At 36.1% G+C, this 23148-nt stretch overlaps 1 protein-coding gene across 2 annotated transcripts; it reads left to right on the top strand.

Moving 5' to 3' along the window:
• The first annotated feature begins 1251 nt into the window (after positions 1-1251).
• Positions 1252-22445, top strand: LOC129269199 (TOM1-like protein 2). 2 transcript variants are annotated; one of them, XM_064105476.1, is made up of 14 exons: positions 1252-1333; positions 3957-4035; positions 6344-6466; positions 7299-7508; positions 8001-8204; positions 10205-10283; positions 10646-10803; positions 11490-11910; positions 12553-12691; positions 13441-13528; positions 15396-15419; positions 17320-17391; positions 18434-18506; positions 20402-22445. In XM_064105476.1, the coding sequence occupies exons 1-14, from the start codon at positions 1296-1298 to the stop codon at positions 20554-20556; spliced, it is 1863 nt and encodes a 620-aa protein (XP_063961546.1). In that variant the 5' UTR covers positions 1252-1295; the 3' UTR covers positions 20557-22445. The 2 variants fall into 2 exon arrangements, with proteins under 2 accessions (XP_063961546.1, XP_063961547.1); XM_064105477.1 differs by lacking the exon at positions 15396-15419.
• Positions 22446-23148: the final 703 nt, after the last annotated feature.

Here is a 23148-nt window from a genome sequence, read left to right as displayed (position 1 = left end):
TAGCTCCAGCTACCATCACCGGCGCTCAGTGCATGCAAGGAATTATTTCTGCCGGGTATCCATTCACCTCACCTGGGTCGAGTGCAGCACATTATGGATAAATTTCTTGCTAAAGGAAAACATGCCATGGCTAGGATTCGAACCCACGACCCTCTGTTTGAAAGGCGAGAGTCAGAACCACTAGACCACGACGCGCCCACGTAGTATTGTATCATTATATGAATGGTGTTTTTGTGAATAATTATTTTATAGTAGTTTTCAAAGTCAGTGCTGCTGTTGCGTAATGCAGGTGAGACTGCCAGAGGCGCTCCACTTGTATTACATCTCTAGACGTCGATGTCTCTCCAAGTTAAGTACATGTACTGTGCACATGCGTGATTGATAATGTATGAGATATTTTCCTTTCATGAATTCGGAGCTCAAAGTTGGGCACAATCAAGCTTCAAATATCAAACGTAATTTTCTCTGTTTTGTCATGTAAAATGGTATTATATGGTGATGTTATTGTGAGAAGAGGAAATTATGCATATTGACAATGTTCGAGAATCGATCCTGACATGATAATTTTTTTTAGGATGTACATGTAAGTGCACTCACTCACGTCAATCGTGATGTGATGTCCGTCATTAAAAATTGAAACGAAATGCAAATGTTTCACATCAAACTCTAAATTCATATTAATGATTATCATATGCAAATTATTGCTAAAAATTTTTCGATTGAATAATGTTCTATGGTCATGATATTAATATTGTTAATGAAAGCAAGGTTTATTTTTCGTTAAACGCGTCATAATTTTCTGGTTTGATTAAAGCACAGTGCGGCCCATGCGCGATGGATGACGAATTCCATTCATGAATTCATTGGCATAAATTATCTTAGCACGAACAGACGAGTAAGACTCTAATTAAGATCGAAATACAAATTAATGGCAAATAGGCATCATAATTACACAATAGGTTTCATTTTGGGGGAATATAAATCAAGTAAGTAGTAGTTAAGTTAGACATCTTTTTTTATTTTGAGGATTGTTTGTACCAAACAAAACGGCCGTATTTCTTTAGTGTGATCTAAGTGCACAATTTATCTAACTTAAAAGTCTATTCAAGTATTCTTTTAAATCTTGCTAGTGAAATTTGAAGAATGGTGAAAAATTGTCATAACTTGTGCCAGTATGATACAATGCAGTGTATTGACTATTGAGTGATGATAGTCTGTTATCATTTTATTTTGTTTTGATATGTGTAGAGAGGGCAACCAATGAAAGCCAGGCATCAGAAGACTGGGGGCTTATCATGGAGATAACGGATATCATCAATGAAACAGAAGAAGGGTAAGTAAACTATTTGAAGAAGGATATTTCAAGTTTGGAAACAATTTTCCCCCTCCCCACCGTTTATCCATGACTGCCTGTTAACATATATTAAAAAGCATTCAAAATCAAACGTTTTAAACACTTTAATAGAAACATAAAGACTTGGACATGAATGATGTGAAAATTAATTGACAATTGGTAATGATATATCGGCATATCATGTTTTTTTTTATCTGGCCAATATGAAATATTTAATTATGTATATTCAGCCATATATATCTAGAGTTTTCTGCTAAATGTTACACATGTCCATTATAATGTTTGAAGAAATCACATTGGACTGGATTTTTGTACAGATAAAAACAGATGTTTACAGCTGTAGATGTAAAAAAAAAAATGGGAAGGGGTGTCATAATTTCATGAAGTGAATGTCTATCATGAATTCACATTGAAAAAAATCAAATATTTGTGTAAAAGTGGTGTGAACATTTTTTTTGTGCCATGGTTTATTGGTCAAAGATTCTCCTTGGTAATCCTGGCTGATATATGTGACATACATGTGTTGAACTATGCATAATCTGCACTTGGGTGTGATAAGTTGGGAATATCGATATATCAATATTATGGAGTATTACTATTGGTAACTGATGTTTCATCATGGTAGCTCAAACTGACATTACATCTAAACTGTCATAGTATTTTTGCCTGGTGATAGGAGTGGGCTATACATGGGTCAAAAATACTTTTTTTGTCAATTTAATATGCAAACAGTTTTTATATATTCCTTGTAATGTATCTCAACATGAAATGACAATATTTTTTGTCTCGGGTCCGAGAAAAAAGTGTGCCGGGCCACCAAATAGACACCAAAACCAGAGAAAAAGACCACCAAATAAAGAAGTTGTGGCCAAAACTCTTTTTTGGATTTTGGTGGCTATTTTGGATTTTGGCCCGGCACACTTTTTTCTCGTACCCGAGACAAAAATTATTATCATTTCATGTTGAGATAAGGTAAAAGGAATACAAAAAGACTGTTGGCACAGTAAAACAAAAAAATCACCCCTTTATACATGTAGCTCACTCCTACTGGTAACTAATAATAATAGCCATAATAAAAGCCAATTTTTATAAAGCGCTTTTCCCAGAATGGCTCAAAGTGCGTTACAGCATATTATTACCCCGGTCATTGGATTCATTTCAATCCCGCACGAAAAGTGCACAATTTCCACTCCCTGGGGAGCATTCCTTGCATTCATCGCAGCCTCATTGTGGCGCTGGCAAATTCAAACATACAATATCTTTCGCATCCTACCGGGTACCCATTTAGCACCTGGGTCGAGAGTGGCAAAGTGTGGATTAACGCCTTGCCAAAGGACGCTAGACCGCGGTGGGATTCGAATACACGACCCTCTGTTTACAAGGCGAGAGTCAGAACCACTACACCACGGCCCTTCCACTAATGCTCTTTAACTAATGTCAAATGGTCCCCTATACATTAACTTCATTGTAACTTGATTATCTTTTGGTGTGGGAGGGAGTACCAGTGTGGAATGCCAAATGAGGTAATCTACCAGGTTTCATGTAATATGACATCTTTTCTGAGAATTGAGAACAGCAAATTTATGTTATATATTTTATCATATACATGTACTTCATCAATATTTTTTATCAGACATTAAATTTACTTGTGTTTACTTCTATGGAATTTGATTTTAAAGGATTATAATTGTAAGCTGAATCACAGGTGAAAACAAAAACCATGAGCGAACCTGTGCTTCAAAAATCTGTCAAAACCAAGTATGTGTCCGTATACCATTTTCAACATTGTTATTTTGTATGGATCCATACTTCGGTGGCCATTTTTCTGGAAATCCTATTTTGCTTCTGACTTTGATGAAATTTTGGCATTACATGTATGCTCCTAGCTGATATGCCTTTCAATTAATTTAATCATCCTTTTGTCAGGATGGATTTGGATAAAAATGAGAGCACACTACAGACCTGCCAACCAGTACGTTTTTGACGTATTTAGTACGTTTTTGCCGTATTTAGTACGTTTTTGCAACCAAAATATGGCAGTACGTTTTTTCTTTAAAAAATACGTAAATTTGTATTAAAAAAATCATCTCTATATGTCTCTATTTCATAAAACTTACACAAAAATATGGTTATTAGATCAATGTAATTTCAGGTAACTTTTTTTATAATCATTTTGTTAAAACCAGGGTGAGTTATACACATGTTTAAATGTGTTTTTTTTTCTGCAAGAGCAGTGCGCATTTTAGCTTGCATGAAGCTTGAGCGCCGTGACGAGCGAGTGCGCCACGCATTTATTATGAAATACACTTTTTTTGGGGAAAAAATACACTCTTTTTATCACAGAAAATAATTTTTCTTTCCCAGAGGTTGGCAGGTCTGACACTATCCCTCTGTCTTTATCCAAATATTTTCTGGAGCCAAGGTTCATGTGATTTTAGTTGTACATGTATTTGTCTCCTTGAATGAGATGAGCCAAGAAAAAGCTCCATTAAACATCAGTATGCTTTGCCATTAGGAAGATCTTGAGCAGAGAATACTCTTTTTAATTGTCAGAAAAAAGTGATAAAAATCAAGCTACATGTAGTATTCTTGTTTCTTACAGTGCCAAAGATGCTGTTAAAGCCCTGAAGAAGAGATTATTTGGGAATAAAAAGTGGAAGGAAGTTATCTTTAGTTTGACGGTAAGCCAACTTTAACATTACTCTTTTCATTTTAGTTATTCAAGGAAAACTGATGTTTTAATTGACCAGTGAGAATATTGATAATTTTTTTTTTTTCTCTATTCCTCAATTTTGACTTTGATCTTGTTTCTTTAGAATTTTTTAAGCTTGCACTATTTGCAATACAAGGTTGGGAATCAGCAAAGTAATCTTCAAATTAAGTTGTGTAGATCTGAAATTATGTGAAGTAACACTTTGAGTCAAGAACATACATGTGTGACTCATATTTTCCACCTCCAGCTGTTAGAGATCGCATGTTGATTATAATCTCAGAAATCATTCGGGGATATCATATTCTGATGTGTTCAGATTTGAGTGTGATCTCAAAACAGAGCTATTCAGTTTAATAGGTGAAATATTTTTAATGGAAAGAGCTTGTAAAATTCCTATTTTCCTGGAATGTGATACATTTTTGTCTCACCTGCATAGCAGAGTGAGACTATAGGCGCCGCTTTTCCGACGGCGGCGGCGTCAACACCAAATCTTAACCTGAGGTTAAGTTTTTGAAATGACAGCATAACTTAGAAAGTATATGGACCTAGTTCATGAAACTTGGCCATAAGGTTAATCAAGTATTACTGAACATCCTGCCTGAGTTTCATGTCACATGACCAAGGTCAAAGAAAGGTCATTTAGGGTCAATGAACTTAGACCATGTTGGGGGAATCAACATCAAAATCTTAACCTAAGGTTAAGTTTTTGAAATATCATCATAACTTAGAAAATATATGGACCTAGTTCATGAAACTTATACATAAGGTTAATCAAGTATCACTGAACATCCTGCATGAATTTCACGTCACATGATCAAGGTTAAAGGTCATTTAGGGTCAATGAACTTTGGCCGAATTGGGGGTATCTGTTGAATTACCATCATAACTTTGAAAGTTTATGGATCTGATTCATGTAACTTGGACATAATAGTAATCAAGTATTACTGAACATCCTGTGCAAGTTTCAGGTCACATGATCAAGGTCAAAGGTCATTTAGGGTCAATGAACTTTGGCCAAATTGGGGTATTTGTTGAATTACAGCCATAAATTTGAAAGTGTGTTGGTCTATTTCATAAAACTTAAACATAAGACATAAGAGTAATCAAGTATCACTGAACATCCTGTGCACATTTTAGGTCACATGACCAAGGTCAAAGGTCAATGAACTTTGGCCACAAGGTCAATGAACTTTGGCCGAATTGGGGGTATCTGTTGAATTACCATCATAACTTTGAGAGTTGATGGATCTGACTCTTGAAACTTGGACATAAGACTAATCAAGTATCACTGAACATCCTGTGCGAGTTTCAGGTCACATGATCAAGGTCAAAGGTCATGTAAGGTCAAAGAACTTTGGCCACGTTGGGGGTATTTGTTGAATTGCCATCATATCTCTATAAGTGTATTGGTCTAGTTCATAACACGTGGAAATAAGAGTAACCAAGTATCACTGAACATCTTGTGCGAGTTATAGTAGTTTTCAAAATCAGCACTGCTGCTATATTGAATCGCGTGATGCAGGTGAGATGGCCAGAGGCATTCCACTTGTTACAAAATACAATTTCCTTCAGATGCATGTGCTTTTATTATAACAAAAAAAATTGGAGGGGGCTAAGTTATGTATATTTTCGAATAATTGAGAATTTGTGATAAAGCAAAACCTCAAATTTTCATTGCAAGAAGTGCAGGAACCCGTCCATAATGACCATCTGTTATATGTTACCTTGTCTCCCTTTGATAGATGGTCTTCATATGCAGGTTCATTGTATTCAATTTCAGTTTGAATTGAAAACAGTACTATTAAATACTGTACGGTATTACAGAAACCTGTTTATGAAGACCACCTATCTTATATCCTGTAGCAAGGAAAAAATTACACGGGTACTCCCGTGCCCTGGAAAATCCCCATTCATTGTAATGTTAAAGCTTATCCAATGTTCCAGATTTAAGCAGTAGGTGGTGAAAAGTAGCCCCCCAAAATAAAACAAATAATGTTTTGCCCTAAAAAAAAAAAAATTCCCCTCAAAATGCTTAAAAGAGCCCTGGAAAGTAAAAAAGGAGCCAGCTGCCCTGGAAAATCCCCATTCATTGTAATGTTTAAAGCTTATCCAATGTTCCAGATTTAAGCAGTAGGTGGTGAAAAGTAGCCCCCCAAAATAAAACAAATAATGTTTTGCCTGTCTTGTAGGTAATCTTGATATAGTGTACAGCTTTCACAAGCTTTATCAGAATATGTATCAAGTAATATTAATTGCTTGTTCTTGTTTTTATCTAGATTCTTGAGACCTGTGTGAAGAATTGTCAGCATCGCTTTCATGTCCTGATCTGCAAGCAAGAATTTTGCAAGGAATTGGTGAAAGTTATTCAGCCCAACTTGAATCCACCAACCATTGTACAAGTAAGGATCCTAGGTGTTATTTCATAGAAGAAACAGATGATACTGGGGTGTAATTGTTTTGATTTCCATAAAGAGGTTACCTCAGGGTCAGATGTTACATAATATATCTAGTTTATATTCAATAATTTTAGGTGGGAATTCAATTAATCTTTCCCGAAGAGGAAACTCATTTTGTTACTTCGCTGCAATAATGGTTTCATGGTCCATTCTACAGTGTTTTATTTGGCTCTATTAATATTTTGCTAACAATTTTCATTCAATAATGTAACCTTGAAGTATGATGTCATTTGTTTGTAACCATTTTGTCCTGAACCTAATCTTTCTAAAAGGATAGTGTAGAAATTGCTCTTAGAAATTCTCAGCTGTGTATGGCACATAACCTCATGCCACATGTTTAATTATGCATGTTAATCAATTGAATTACATTTAATATGTTTTCAAATCATGTGTATTAGCACTTTATTGTAAGCATGACTTTTAGTCTGACTTTACGCTACAGTTGCACCAAGAAAATCAACTTCCAACTGAACGATGGTCTGGGGGTTGTTTCACAAAGATTTAAGTATGACTGAGAGCCACACTATCAAAATGCCAATGCGTATATGATGTGTAACACGCATCTTCTTGATTAATATGCAGTAGTGCACATCCTCTTGGCATGATCTGGCTGTCTTGCCTTCTATATTGCACGCAACTAGGCATTTAAGTCCAACTCTATGTCATACTTAAATCTTTGTGAAACACCCCCCTGGAGTCAGTTTCACTTACGTGCCTGTGGAATAACCCTTGAGACACACCCCTTTGATATACTTTATTGTGATTTATATTTCAGGAGAAGATCCTAAGTTTAATTCAGTCATGGGCGGATGCCTTCAAGAATGACCCAACCTTGCTTGGTGTTGTCAAGGTGTATGAAGAACTGAAGAGCAAGTCAATTGAATTCCCAGCAACAGACCTTGATGCACTCTCCCCTATCAGGACACCACAGAGAGTTACACCAGAGATAGACCCTGCTATGAACATACCAGCTCCAACCAGACAGGTACAATCTATTCTGAACCCTAGAAACAAGGTTTTCAAAGACATTCTGTTCAAATTGGATTTGCGTTTAATAATTTTTTTTTTGGGGGGGTCATGAAAATCAGAGATGGACGTCTTCTGCTTTTGCCTGATTTGAGGCTCTGATAACTTCCTATTTCAGGATTTTCAGGCTTTATATGGTACAGCATCTTTCAAAGGGACGTTTTGAAAGGCAATTCTGCAGAATCACTATTGTTGCAATTTGATTACCTCACTCCAGACAAAGTTACACAGAAGGCCAAGTGTGCAATTTCTGTTATTTAATGATTTTTTTTTCAAAAATCTTTTCTAAAAGAGATATAAATCAAACCTGATGATATTGAGATGTCAAATTATGACTGGAAATTGAACTAATGACCCTCTGATCAACTGGAGAGAGTAAAAACCAATAGACACTATAAATGCTTCCTACCGGAACATCAGTTTAGATCCTCTACATCTATTCTAATTTCAGCCAACACAGCCCGTTCCTGGCCCTGTACCTGTCCAAGCACCCTCTGTGCAGCAGCAGCAGGGACCTGCAACCTTTACACCAGACCACATGACCAAGCTAAGGAGAGAACTAGACCTGGTCCTTGGTAATGTCAGGGTCATGTCTGAGATGTTGACCGAAATGCAACCAGGACAAGAGAATCCAGATGATCTACAATTACTCCAGGTGCCCGTTTCATAAAAGACTTGCAACTGTTGTAACTTTGCCATTATGGCAACTACCATGGAAACCTTGATTGTGATTGGCTGCTGAGCCATGTTACCATGGTAGTTGCCATAATGGCAAAGTTACAACAGTTGCAAGTCCTTTATGAAATGGGCCCCTTGTCTGTATCAACAAGATTACGGGAGGGGGGGGGTAATGTCACTTGGTGTAAAAGCAGTTGGTCTACTCCTCATTGCCATCCGTTCATCTCAATGATGTAGCACTGGCTAGTATCTTACCCTGGTGGGAAAGGGTTATTTTCATTCCCCCCCCCTTCCTAATTTCAGGGGAGTGTTTCACGACTTGTCAGATAAAACGTCCGACAAGTCCTGTTTTATCCGACAGTTATCATAGTAACAAGAATACTCAGCCAGTCAAAATCAAGGAAAGCTGTCAGATCTGACCACTTGTTGGACAGAGAAGTTGATGAAACACTATCCAGATGGGAAGTGTCTGATTGATGCAAGAGTTTGCTTAGAAATTAAGACACCTGTGAAGGATGCCACTTTGTTGTGCTAATTTGCTAAAAAATTGTTATTTATTTTGTTATATTGCATTGTGCAAATCAGACTCATGGATTTCTTCATGTATTTTTGTTAATATTGCATCCCTCAATTGGGTGTTTAGATGCCAAATCTTTTGCAAAACATTGTCGGAAAGCAATTCCAACTTCACTATTAATGAAAAAAAAATTCACATTGAATTTATTGTTTTTGTCAATTGTATCTTTTACGTAGCCCATTTCAGTGCCTATCAGTCAGACTGCAGGTCCCAAGAAAGTGGCTTCTTTCATCCAAGTGATATTCATGACTTGAGATGTTTTGCATATTTAATGAGCTTGATGCGGACCAAAACACCTCTTTTCATTCGGTCATTGCTGCTCTAATTGTGCATCGAATTTCATGAATTTGGTACCATTGTAAAGAAGAAGAATCATTCTTTCAGGTCATGTGTTTGGATTTATTCAAAGATTTTGTAATATAGGTAAAAATTTTGATCTAAAATATGCTACAAAATAAATATTTTCACCTGACAAAAGCTGCTATTTTCACACTTTATTTTTGTTTGAGCCCAAATTATTTTTATATCATGATAAAGCTGAATATGTATGCTTTGAAATGATATAGGTTTCAAAATAAGAATTGGTTTAATCGGGTCAAGATCACACTTTTCATTTGTCAAGTACATAAAGCAGCTTGAAAACAAGAATACTGCACTCTGATTGGTCAAAAAGACCACACAATGGCAAATTCCAATGATTCCAGTGCCTGGGTTCGTGGGAAGGTCACACTTCCCATGTGGTAATCTCCTTAAATACCCCGCGCCTGTTGTTCTGTGAACCTTATCCAGCCAATCAGAACTCTGGAATTCATGCAAGTACAAAATTTCAGAAATCTTGTCTTGTACCTTGGTGGGAAAAGTGTGATCTTGACCCGATTAAAAGGTGCCGCATATCAAGAGTGGCATTGTGAGAAAGTACAGAAGTTCAGCTTTATGGTGATATAGATATTATTGAGGCTCAAAATAAAAAGTTTTGCACAATTTGCAAAAGAAAACAGAGGAAGAAAATTCAGTTTTGAGGCACATTTTCAGGCCAGAAATTCACTTATTTAACAAAATATTGTATACAAAATAAATGACCAATATGAAAGAGTAACTTTTACTCTATCTGATGGTGCAATAATATTTCATTTAACTTGAGGTTAAAACAGGTAAATTCTTAGAGAAAGAAAATCTCACGAATCACAAGATTTTGCAAGGAGGAGGATTCAGCCACGAGATGATTTGGATGAATCTGGCCTTTTTGCTCATTAGCATAGGGACCTGCGGTCTGACTGCTATGATTAGCTACATTCTTTAACTTGCTTCAAAGCAAATCTTAAATTGTTTTAATATTTATATAAATTTTTTTTTTTCAGGTTCTCAGTCTAACTCTTTACATTCATTCATCTTTTGTATAGGAACTGAACCAGACTTGTCGTACAATGCAAAAGAGGGTCGTTCAACTCTTATCCGAGGTCACTCATGAAGAAGTCACAGGTAGGTCATTAAAGATGCGAGTTTACCCTGACGATAAGTTGGCTTTAATAAAAGCAGAAAATTATGATTAATATCCAGGACTGCATGCTTGAATGACCTTACTCATTGAAACTCAATGTCTTGTTCTAAAAAGATAAATCAATCTGTTAAACTCTGACATTATCAGCAGTATTGCAAGTGTTTTCATTCTCTAAACCAAGACAAGTTTTATCTAACTTTAATAGAAGCTAGGAATCTCACCTTTTCAAACCAGTGAAAAACAATAATTAGTCTCATAGGTTGTTTTGTGTTTGATGGCCAAGAGTGTACATGAGCTTGTATTTGGTAATAGCTCCTTTTTTCTGTTCTCTATTTATTTTTAGGAGAGTTACTTAGAGTGAATGATGACCTTAACAACATGTTTGTACGTTATGACCGTTATGAACGGTACCGTCAATCCCAAGCACAGACCAACCAACCATCTCAACCCCCGTCTACTGTTTCTTCTATGCCTCCTGTTGTTCCTCTTCCTCCTCTTGCTGTGAGTTTGTGAGCTTCAAGGTTCTGATCATTTTTTTTAAAATATTTGTTTTAAAGCCTTTGTTTATTGTAGGTGGTTGCTGGTGGCACTTTTATTTTGATTTGTCCATCCCATATTTTTTCTCACAATAAATATTACCGCTAGGGATAATTTCAAACTTGGTCAAATATGCACAGACTTTTTAGGGTATCAAGGTCAAGGGACACAGAGGTCATAATATACAATGAAAATGTCATGCTCTCATTAATATAAACCACATGAATGTTTGAGGGATGAAATGATTAACTTGGCTCATGTATGATTATATGTGAAAAATGATTTATACTAGATTTGGGGTTCATGAGGTCAAAAGTCAAAGGTCACAGAAGTCTTGATTTGATTACTTTAGAGGTTAGGATATAATCTTGATTTTGCCATAAATCTAGTCATAGTGACACATGCTTTTACAGTTCTTGGGTTTGAACTCGGATTCTAATTCATTTTGATACTAGGTAAAGATGAATCCAATCTAATAGAAAAGCACTTGAGTGGAAAAGTAGATTTTCAGAAATTTGATTGGGGTGATAGGAAATAGAAGTGAACGCAGGAAAAATATGTGGTATATCAATTCTTGGCTGATTGTAATGTCGAGCATGACTTACAAACAACCTTATGAAATGATGCCCTGTTTTTTATTTTTATTTCAGTCACAACCTCCTGTGCAAGGAGAGAATAACATAGGAACGTTAATTGATCTTGGAATGGATGAGCCGGCTCCTGTTCCATCCTACCCTCCACCCGCATCAACGGGGGCACCACCAATGGGTGGGGGCGTAGGATACCCTCCACCAGCATCAACAGGGGCACCACCAATGGGTGGGGGCGTAGGATACCCTCCACCAGCTTCAACGGGGGCACCACCGATGGGAGGGGGAGTTGGTTACCCTCCACCAGCATCAACGGGGGCACCACCAATGGGAGCACCACCAATGGGAGCACCATTAATGGGTGGGGGTGTAGGATACCCTCCACCAGCATCAACAGGTGGATTACCTTCATACGATGGCCTACCATACCCTGAAGTCTCGCCAGCATCCGGTGCTCTCACTCATCAACTAGCTGGTCTCTGTAAGTGTATAATAGAATGCTACTACAGATACTGAAGCATGATTGGTTAATTGCTTGTCACATGATATTATACTCTCCAGCAAAACAAAGTTTGAAGGGGGAATATGAGATTTAGTGTACTGTTGGAAAGGGTGGTTGGTTGGTTTGTTGCAAATTTTGGAGATTAAAATATTTCCTCAAAATTTTCCTAGTCCTAGAGACGGCACAACCTCATTGATCTTGGATCGTAATGTGGTGAAAACTTCATTGGTATGGAAACTATATTATTGCAATAAATATTGGAAAAACTTGGTTTACTAAGCTACTGCATCAGTTTTTTTAATTGAATGTTAATTACAATACATTAAAGTCTTGCCAATCACAGAGTTTATATTTGTAGCCGATGCTACGAAGGGAATATAATGGGCAGATATTTTTGCCAATAAGGGAATTTCTAAGAACACCTCTGTTGAAAATGATATAGTCCAAACAAATTTTCATCTCAGAAATATCAAAGAAACAATGTACCAACAATTTGAGATATAAATAAAGTAGGGTAATTGGGTAATTCATTTAAACATAGGATATTTCATATTGTCATAGATGGACAAAATGCTCACTTTTAACTGATAAGGCTTCTTATTTTTCCCGTTGTTCTATTAGCAATGACTGAAGGAAGTGTAAGTAATACACTAGGTCAGATCAGTAATGTACCAACCTCAGTGAATCCACCACCACCTGAAGATGATTTTGATATGTTTGCACAAAGCAGAGGAACAACATACCAGGACAGCATCAGATCGTAAGTTACCTCCTTCACCCTCCCCTCCTCTACTTTGATAATGATAATAATGATAATGTCATATTTTACCCAGGGTAGTCACATCAGTTCCGAACACTGTTCTAGCGGGCCCTGCTTAACATGATAATGTTATTACTTTTCTCCTATCCCCTCCCTTTCTTCCTCTCCCCTTTATTGAAAAACAAAGACTGTAATTATATATTTCATTATATTTATGATAGCCAGGTTGGAATTTGTTGTTTCCAGTATAGTTCATCTTCTCCTGTTACACTTTTGTTAATGTAACATGTACAAATTAACCTTGGGGATATTGTAAGACCATTGTGCATTACATTAACCAACCGTAGGGCTCTGCAACATACAAATTGGTCTTATTTGTGCAATTGAACTTATATTTCAAAATCCTTTCTCACATTGCGTGAATCATATCAATGTTTCCATAATTTAAACTTCTTTACTAGGCTATTCATGAGAAACGATAATAATTTTAGCAGTTGAGATGACTGGAGTTTCTTGGTACTTACTTGGTAGGATTCCTCCAAAAGACTCCATAAAATTGTTTAAACTGGAGGTGTGTCATGTGCGGTCACCAACTTATGGCTCTGGTTTTACTTTTAGGGCTTTTTTTACGTCATGTATCCTGTGTGTAGAGCTACATATAGCATTCCAGCATGCAGTCTTTCAAAATGCCCTGATATGAATTGTTTTTATCGTCTATGATGCTACATGTCCCGTGTGTTTGATTGCAGGGGCAGCACGTATCAAGACAATACAAACCTAGACCAAGCAGGTGGAGCATTGGCAGGATATGTGCAAAACAGATCCCTACCTCCAGCAGTGAGTATTACTTTCTAATCCCTCTTTTACCAGTTAATATTAAATATTGTAAACGTGATAACTTCAGTTTAACTTAACCTAGGCTCATATAATTTGGTGTGTATGATACTAGCATGGATCCCAGGAAGCCTATTGATTTTGAGGTCCAAAGGTCACGGTCACAGTGACATATTTTCATCGTAACCTTCTGCAGTCCTGGTAAGTTACGCAATAACTTCAGTTTAACTTAACCTAGGCTCATATAATTTGGTATGTATGATACTAGCATGGATCCCAGGAAGCCTCTTGATTTTGAGGTCAAAGGTCAAGGTCACAGTGACGTATTTTCATCGTAACCTTCTGCAGTCCTTGTAAGTTACGCGATAACTTCAGTTTAACTTAACCTAGGCTCATATAATTTGGTGTGTATGATACTAGCATGGATCCCAGGAAGCCTCTTGATTTTGAGGTCAAAAGGTCAAAGGTCAAGGTCACAGTGACATATTTTCATCGTAACCTTCTGCAGTCCTTGTAAACGTGATAACTTCAGTTTAACTTTATAACCTAGGCTCATATAATTTGGTGTGTATGATACTAGCATGGATCCCAGGAAGCCTATTGATTTTGAGGTCAAAATGTCAAGGTCACAGTGATACGTTTTCACCTTACCCTGCTGCAGTCCTTGTAAATGCGATAACTTCAGTTTAACTTAACCTTCAGGCTCATATAATCTGGTTTGTATGATATTAGCATAGATCTCAGGAATTCTATTGATATTGAGGTCAGACAGTCAAAGGTGAAGTCGCCACCTTCCACTTTTCTTGCTTGAACGATATCTCCATTTTCCACTTTACAGGCGGGCGTATTATGTGCTCGCCTTAGCGACACTCTTGTTGTCATGTTGAGCAGACTGGGGCTCTGAACTCTACCATTGTGACGTAATTGAAATGACGCGTCCCTGGCCTGGGGACACAGTATCCAGCGTTGTTTCAATTTGATTAACCTTGTGACGTGTAGCACTGCGTGATTCAAGGAGGCATACAAAATCGCGTAGAATACGCGGATGCTAGCTCTCTGCCTTATTGCCCGAGCTACATTTCCATGCATTTTCTCATAGACTTTCCTTAGCGGGCAATAAATTTGTCTGTGGTAAACAAGTGGAAACTTATTGACCGACTACTTGATCACAGTCTTAAGCAGGCAACAATGTATTAAAGTTGCCCTGCCCAGATATCTGATACGTTTAATAATAGCTTATATTACATAGGTTATACAGATCCGAATTAGTGATCGGTCAAAAAAATCATCACGGGACCAGAGCTGCAGTGAATACATGTATAATGCTGTTATATTTCCTGAGGCGATTCGCCACTTTAAAGCTGCGTAATCAGGATGTTTGTTTGATTTATGCACTAGTGTATATGGATGATGCGTGGGCTAGTTGTATTTTTCTATAATGAGATAGATTAGAGAGGGATCATTAAACCAATGCAGCCTCTGATGGTGAATCTTGAAGGCCTGATCTATCTGTTTAGTAAATAACATTTCATCTCTCTGGACAATATTTTTCCTCAGCGCTGTGCAATTTGGGCAAAATTTATTCCCTTTGGAAAAATAAAACTCCATCTGGGGAAATGAAATGTTATGTTCATCCTCTAGGCAGGCAATATTTGACTACTATTCCCTTTTCCAGCAGTGAGTATGGGTTTAATCCCTTCTTTTGCATCCTTTACTTTAATAGAAACCACCCAAGCTAGTGGATCTTACTAGCTTGCTCATAAACCAGAATGACAATTCCTTTGTATTATCACCCCAATTGAGAATTTTTGTCAGTTAAGGTCATATTTTTACCCATAAACATATCATCTTATCTTATTCATGCGTTCAGTATGATGCTGTAGTCAAAGGAGAGGTAAGAATATTTGGAAGAATTAATAATGTGTGTGTAAGGAGCATTTTAAAACAAAGTTTTCTATTTTGTTGTAAAAATTGGCATTTGTGTTCAACGGTCAGTAATCAAATGCCTCATAGATGGAATATATGCATCCAAATACATTTGGATTGGATCCCTCTAGTTTCTTGTCACATTACCAAGGGTTGGTATGGTTGGTATGAATGCAATGTTTATAGAATTATCTGTACCTGTACACATATAAAACACTTAGCACAGAAACTTAATCAAAATGAAATTATGAGACTCAAAGCTTTTGTTAAAAGATATATTTTTTTTTGTAAACATACTATACACCCTAAAGCGCACTTCTGTATCACACTCTTTCAACTTAACTGGAAATGTCTATGAAACACTGCAAGTTTTCTTTGCAGCATGTGATTTTAAATTGTTAGGCAGAAAAGAATACATATTGTCATGGAATAAAAGAGATTTGTTAAAACCACAAATAGGAGTTTGCTGCTGTAATAATACATTTGGCATTAATTTATCCAATAAAATATACATTAAACACTTCACAATCGCTATATAGAATATGCTCTTTAAGTGCATATAATATTTAAAAGGGGGATAAGAGAGTAGATAAAACTTAATATTTTGAGTTTGTAATGTTAGTCTGATAATTCTAATATTCATGTGTCAACATTTGTTTGTACTGTTGACATAGAACCCATTTCTGTATGTTTGTGTGACCCGTATATGTATAACATTTTAAATAGAAATCTGCATGTTCAGACTAGAGTTAATAAATGTTTCCTGTATTTACATAGAATAATGTTAATATAAAACTACTGATTTTACTGCGTGGATTGACAATATTTTCTTTGAGGATTGTGTTTTGATTCTGCTTGATTAGTGTGAGAATGCTGTTTAATTTGTGTATTAATAGAATTCTATGTTTTTTGTGAAAAAATGTGAACTCATTCTATGAAGGCAGTGTTGTTTCCATTGTTTTTTTCTTTGAGGTCAAAAATGTAGTTTACACTGCCTGTTTACTGAACGATAATCCTCCCTGTATGGTTAAAGAAAATAGTGCGTACTAAATTTAGAAAATTCAGAAAATAATTTTTATTGCCGGCTCTGCTCTTTTCTTATCCGGACTATTTTAGGGTGAAATAATGAAAGCAGTATTACTCACCAGTCTGTCATACATGGTTGCTGGTCTTGAAAATAGAACATAATTGAACACTTTCCTCAAAAGTGTGTTTTTTGTTAGTGTTTTGTTTTGCGTTTCTTGTTTGTGATTCTAACCTTACTTTAGACCTTTTGTTTGTTCCATCAACATGTGGACATTGATCCGCAAGGGTTTGCCACTGACATCAACCCTGGGTTTCAAAGACCGCTTCATTCCATGTGATGTTTCATTCTGTCAGGCCATTTATTTATTGATTGTTCTCCACCATGTTAGATGCCGGGGGGGGTACTCAAATTATAACATGATACCTATGTGCCGCATGAAAAACAAAATAGGGGGCTATGGAACTAAACTTTTGTCTTAAAATGGGGGTCTCTGGAACTGCTCTCGGATCAATGATTGCTAAAAATGCAATGCTCTGGAAGGGCGCAAAGTCCGTGTTTTGGAGCGTTGCATTAATATGCATGAAATTGGTCATGACGTTTCTGTGCGATGAACCAATCAGCAGTCTCCTAATCGCTGTGCAGAGCTTTGGCTGTCCAATGAACACATTGAATGCCACTGTGCTGCGCCAACTAGGGCACTTGAATGAGAAAAAAACGAAATTGACGGTCTTTAGAACAGGGAAAATAGGAATTTCTTTGGCTTAGAGGTGGTCTCACTCTCTTCCTTTTCATTTCCCTAGCCTTTGAGTAAATACACTGTTATATTGATTTGTTTTATTAGCAACCAGCCACAGCATCGAGAGGAGGAGGAGGAGTGGATGAGATGGAGCAATGGCTTACAGCTAGTGATTTGGTAAGAACATGTATTTCCTCATCAACATTATCATCATTATCATCATCGTTATCATCATTACCAAATCATCATCCCTCATTATCATCATTCATAATCGTTATCATCGTCATCATCACCATCATCATCACCATTCCCATCCTCATCTTTACACCATTATCATTACATCATCACCTTCAATCATTTTTATGAAATTATCATTATCTGTATCATCATTATCCACATCATCATCAGCAGCAGCATCATCATCATCATAATCATCTTCATCATCAATATCATTTTCATCATAGTCATCATCATTTTCATCATCAACAACATCATCATCATTTTCATCATCAACAACATCATCATCATCATCATCCCCATCATCATCATCATCTTCTTCATCATTCATCATCAGTATCATCATTTTCATCATAATCATCATCATCTTCATCATAATCATCATCATCATTATCATCATTCATAATTGGTATCATCATCATTATCATCATCATCATCACCATCATCAACATCATCATCGTCTTCGTCATCATCATCATCTTCATTATCATCTCCACCATTATCAGTATATCACCATCTTTATTCTTTGCCATTGTATATTCGTCACCATTATAATCTAATTTGTTAGATAGTGTTGGACATCCAGCTAAATAATTTTGCTCAAATGATGTTCATTAAAAAAAAACATTGCATTTTGATTATTGGGAACTCACTTTTTGCATAATATTGATATATTTTTGCTTGAATTATTTTTTCTGCATTCATAAGTGATTGAAAGTCATTGAAAATATATTATGTTATATAATAATATGTTATATAATAAATAAAATATTAGATAGTATAGTGAAACAAATACATGTATCTTAAGTAATTTTAAAAAATCATGCAAAAAAAAGTAAAATCAACATTGCACATGCACAATTGCAAGGAAGGACTATCATAAGCATTGTCATTGAAGGTGTGACAGCCTCCCATACCAGTGTGTTTTGTGTGTGTAGCTATTTACAATTCCTGAATAAAATTTGATTTTCATTGTTCTCAGAGTAAGGCACAGGATTCGTATGCAGCAGCCAATACTAACTCAGATGGTGGTGATGCTGGTATTAGTAGTACAGGTGAGTTGACTGCTGAGAGATTTTACTTATTTTCATTAGATATAGATCTAATATATTTTAGAAACCTATTCTATAAAGAATGATAACTATGAAAACTGCTGTTATTGTAATTACCATGGAAACCTTGATTGTGATTGGCTGCCGAGTCATGTTACCATGGTAGCTGGCATTATGGTAAAGTTACCAGTCATAACTATTTATGAAACAGCCTCCTGATCTCATTAGCAGAGGCATAATTCTCAATTGCACACAGTCAATATTTCATCCAGTTTTACTTTGTATACACCAACATGTTTGAGTATGTTTATTTGTTTGTGTTTCCCTCTTTTTTCCTGTTCTCTGATAAATTGTTATTGAAGCCTCTTAACACTTTGGTATTAAAGGGTAAAAAACATAGATGTCATTCTTCAAACGTTGCTTGATTTCAGGCTTTTTTTCTCTCCCTCACTCTTGTTCTCTCTTCACTCTCTCTGGATAAGTTCCCCTAGTTTTCTTTTAAAATATTTTGCTCTTGCGATTAGTGAATAACCGTTTAAGGGATTGACGCCTTGTGGACTAGTGGTTCTGACTCTCGCCTTTCAAACAGAGGGTCGTGGGTTCACATCCTAGCCATGGCATGCTTTATTTCAGCAAGAAATTTATCCACACTGTGCTGCACTCGACCCAGGTTAGGTGAATGGGTATCTGGCAGGATGATTTCCTTGAATGCACTGGGCACCAGTGATGGTAGCTCGAGCTAAAGCCGGGATAATAACAGCAGCGCTTTGTATCCTCAGGCAAAAAGCGCTATATAAATCCAGCTTTAATTACTAGTATTATATTTATTTTCAAACTTGGTTCATGAATCTATATTGGGAGCGCAATGATGTGATTAGAGTTTAGGGTCATGAGGTCAAAGGACAAAGGTGAGAGAGGTCACTATTTGACAATTTTAGAAGTTAAGGTGTGTAGTAATATATCTCTCATCCGGCATTGGTGAAGGCAAGCATTTTGACTGTGTGCAGTTGAGAATCTATCTATGTTCCCCGCTAACTCTCAATCTTTGTGCTCTTGATTTGTGTTTCATTTAAAGATTTTTTTCCATTTCATTCTTTCATTCTTTCTTTCTTCGTATCTTTCTCTTTCATTGGAGGTGTAAAGGGTGAAGGTAAGATGGTTCAAGCTATCTGGATGTGATTTAGCATGCGTCTTGGTGCTCTGCATGTCTTATGGGGCCCCAGTCTTACTAAGAGTTGTGATCGATTTCAAAATGAATCAATCTCAGCTATGGAGATCAATCACAATACACATCATAATTTACAAAGATAGAAGGCACTAAATTGTCACAGGGACAATGATGCATGCGTGCCTATATAGGCCTATGTCAAAATTATTTCTAGATGACGGTGTCGCTGACTTTCTATATCTGTGATTGATTAGATCAATTGTAACTCTTTGTAAGTAATGGTCTTGTTGTTCCTTTGTACTTCATATTGATCCTACCTTCCTGTTAATGTATGTACCTTTACCTCTCTTTGTTTCTGCCATTCTCAATGCCTGTTGTCCAATATTCATTATTTTCATTTGCTGTGTTTTGTCTTGTACTAACCTCCCCCCCCCCCTCTTGTTTCTCACATCACCCCTCTTTTTCTATCTGTCTGTTTGTCTCTCTCTCCTGCTCACTATCTCTCTTACTGTCTGGCTCTATCTGTCTGTTTCAACCTCAGGTTTTCTATCTTTCTCTCTCTGTCTTGTTCTTTGTTTGTCTGCCTGTATCTAAACAACATTGGTTTAAGTACAGTGACCTTGCCCTAGCACAAGTAATTCTTATTGGTATGACTATCTTTACTATCTGTAGGATGAGTAAGAAAGCAGAGGCATTGCATGGCATTTAATTTATTTCTTTTCTTTCACAGAGTTTGACAAGTTTTTGCAGGACAGGGCTCAAGTGGGTGCCACACTCCCAACAGCCAACATTGGCAGCCATAGCAACGTGACAGCTCCGGCATCCACACAACAAAACAGACAGATGCAATTGAATGAAACGGACAACACCATGTTTGCACTATAGGTTCCACACTATATATTCTTTCCTTTTATTCTAATCAACATCTAAATCTTATTCAGGTAATTTAAAGTGTACAATAAGATTGTACTTATCAGAGTATTTATATTGTCTTTATTCTAATGCATTCACACGTGCACTAGATTGTGTATGGGGTGGGTGTAACCTCAAGGCACAGACCCACATTTAACCCTCCCTCGCATCAAAGCTTTGGCTACTTATACAGTGCAGGGTTGCAAAACAATAGTTCTCCTGCATACCCCCCCCCCTCCCACTTTAGACAGCTTGGGGTGTTTCTCAAAGATTAAAGTGTGACTTAAAGTCAGGTTCAAGTGTCAAAATGCATGTAATATTTTACACATCATCTGACAATAGTCAGTAGCTTGGTCTGACCACTGAAGTGATGATGTGTTATATACTGCACAAAGCTGAGAATTTAAGTGTGATTTTAAGTCACACTTAAATCTTTGTGAAACGCCTCCCTTCACCTTAAAAACTACTTAAGCAGTAAGCCACCTTCTCTCTTTGGAGATGGAGATTGTCTGGAAGGCTATAAAATCTCAAAGTTAAGACAAGTATTGTATCCTTATTCAATGTGTTTTAATTGAAATCAAACTTATATGAAATTCTGTAGCTCTGTATCTTCTCTCCATCAAAGACGTGAGCTTTAATTGGTGTTATGTGGTTTATTGTATATATTTCCTTGGACAATAGTATATCATATAAATGTATATTGTTCAGCTACTGTAATTAAAGGACCTGTATTATAGGAATGAAATTCAAATTTTTTATTTCTACGTGAAGAAATGTAGATGTCTGCATTTATGTAATGATTATGTTGATTGTAATATATAGAAATTTTAATGCCGATCTATGTGTATTTCATGTCTCTTGTTTCATTGTATTGTATTGTATTCCATGTTACAGATAGAATATACTTCTCATTTAAGAATTTGTTTTTATCAATAGAAATATAAGAGTTAGTGTCAGTCATGCCTGCCACACATCCCCTTGTCGGGTGAATAACACAAGAATCAGACTGGGTTTAATTTGGATATAATCTAACTGCACTGCTAGCGATCATGCATTATATATAACCTGCATCTTGTGATTCATCCTAGTTTGATAAACTCTGAACTTTAGTTGAGAAATCAATGAATTAATTACATTTCATTTAATGAAAATAAAACAACCAATATTTTCTGTTGATTTATATTTTTCTTTATCCTCTCTGGCCTACAGATTAATATGTGAATTTGAGCAGCATATTAATAAGGGAAAGAATATACTGCTGTAAAGAAAATGTTGTCGTGTAGTATTTCACTGATAATCCCCTGGGATGAATGATTATAGTAATCCTACCCTAATACTGCGGTTAAAACCATTCACTTCACAGTTGATATCTTCTACCCAAATGTTGGTCATATTATAGTATTGTTTAGAGGTTCTGTAGAGATGGGTTGATTGCTCTATATAGAGTAGATTGGGGAATTTCAAGTTTGGTGCAGGAGACATTTTGATGTTGCTGTTGGGCCCATTTTTACTTCAGCATTAGATTTGAAGTAAATTTGGTGTTTAGTTTACACAAATTTTTAAAAATTTAGATTAGGATTTTGTTAAGGGAAATCAAGTTAAGTTGTGCTTCCAACACAAACACTAAACTTGTATACTACTAAATATATTCACAGCCTGGACTGGAGTTAATATTGATTGTAGTTGCAAGGAAAATAATTTTATGAGAAAGTCTTTAATATCAAGATCTATTGTCACCATATTATTAAAGATCTAGATCTGGTACACTTTGTGAAATGTTAAAATCTAAACTGAAAAATCATTACACTGAAGATTGCCAACACAGATAAGCTTGTGGGACAGTGACTATTATTATTGCTTGGGAGAAGGTCATGCATCTTTTTGAAATGTCATGTTTATTTTTCTCATTTTTCAGCAATTATAGATTTTCTGCTAGAATCAATTAGTGCATAACTTTAAAGTAATATACAGTACATACAAACACTTTGATGGTCACTTTATTGGATTCTCTCATCATTTCCACAATTAGCATTTATGTTTAGAGAAGTAGTAGCATCAATCTTTTCTTTAGTGCTTTGAAAGTAATGACATGCATGAACTGCTAAATACAAATATATGAATTTGGTAATCTGATACCTTTACATTGTCTTCACTTTTGAGCTTATTGTCCAAAATTGATGAAGGGAAGATCATTAGTTAATTTTCAGTGGCAATTGAAAAGTATATATTCTGTATATCTTGTTATAAGGAAAGTTATATATGTTTTAAAAAGATATTGATTTGTGTTAACAGTTTTTAAATAGAGTAATCATGGATACTGATATGCACTCACCCGAGTATGGGACACAAATAAACAATACATGACAAGAATTAAGGAATTACACTCTAATTGTATGTAACCTACAGTCTGTATGATGTTTAACAGCCAGTTTTCAAATATAGCAAGCTGTTTGAGTATGATGCAAATCCACTATTAGTATGCACTCCTGTTACATTTATGAGATTTATTTCCATGTTTTATTTGAATTATCTCCATGCTTTTTAAATGATTGTAAATCTATTGTT

The sequence above is a fragment of the Lytechinus pictus genome, chromosome 10 (assembly GCF_037042905.1).
Source record: "Lytechinus pictus isolate F3 Inbred chromosome 10, Lp3.0, whole genome shotgun sequence".
Taxonomy (NCBI): domain Eukaryota; kingdom Metazoa; phylum Echinodermata; class Echinoidea; order Temnopleuroida; family Toxopneustidae; genus Lytechinus; species Lytechinus pictus.
The sequence above is the reverse complement of the archived record's forward strand: the minus strand, read 5'-3'. Positions and strand labels throughout refer to the sequence as shown.

Excerpts from the sequence above, each read along its gene's own strand:
- LOC129269199 (XM_064105476.1), top strand. The coding sequence starts at position 1,296 with ATGGAGATAACGGATATCATCAATGAAACAGAAGAAGG. Across the intron at positions 6,467-7,298 it reads ATCCACCAACCATTGTACAA|GAGAAGATCCTAAGTTTAAT; the intron begins GTAAGGATCCTA and ends TTTATATTTCAG. Across the intron at positions 11,911-12,552 it reads TCATCAACTAGCTGGTCTCT|CAATGACTGAAGGAAGTGTA; the intron begins GTAAGTGTATAA and ends TTGTTCTATTAG.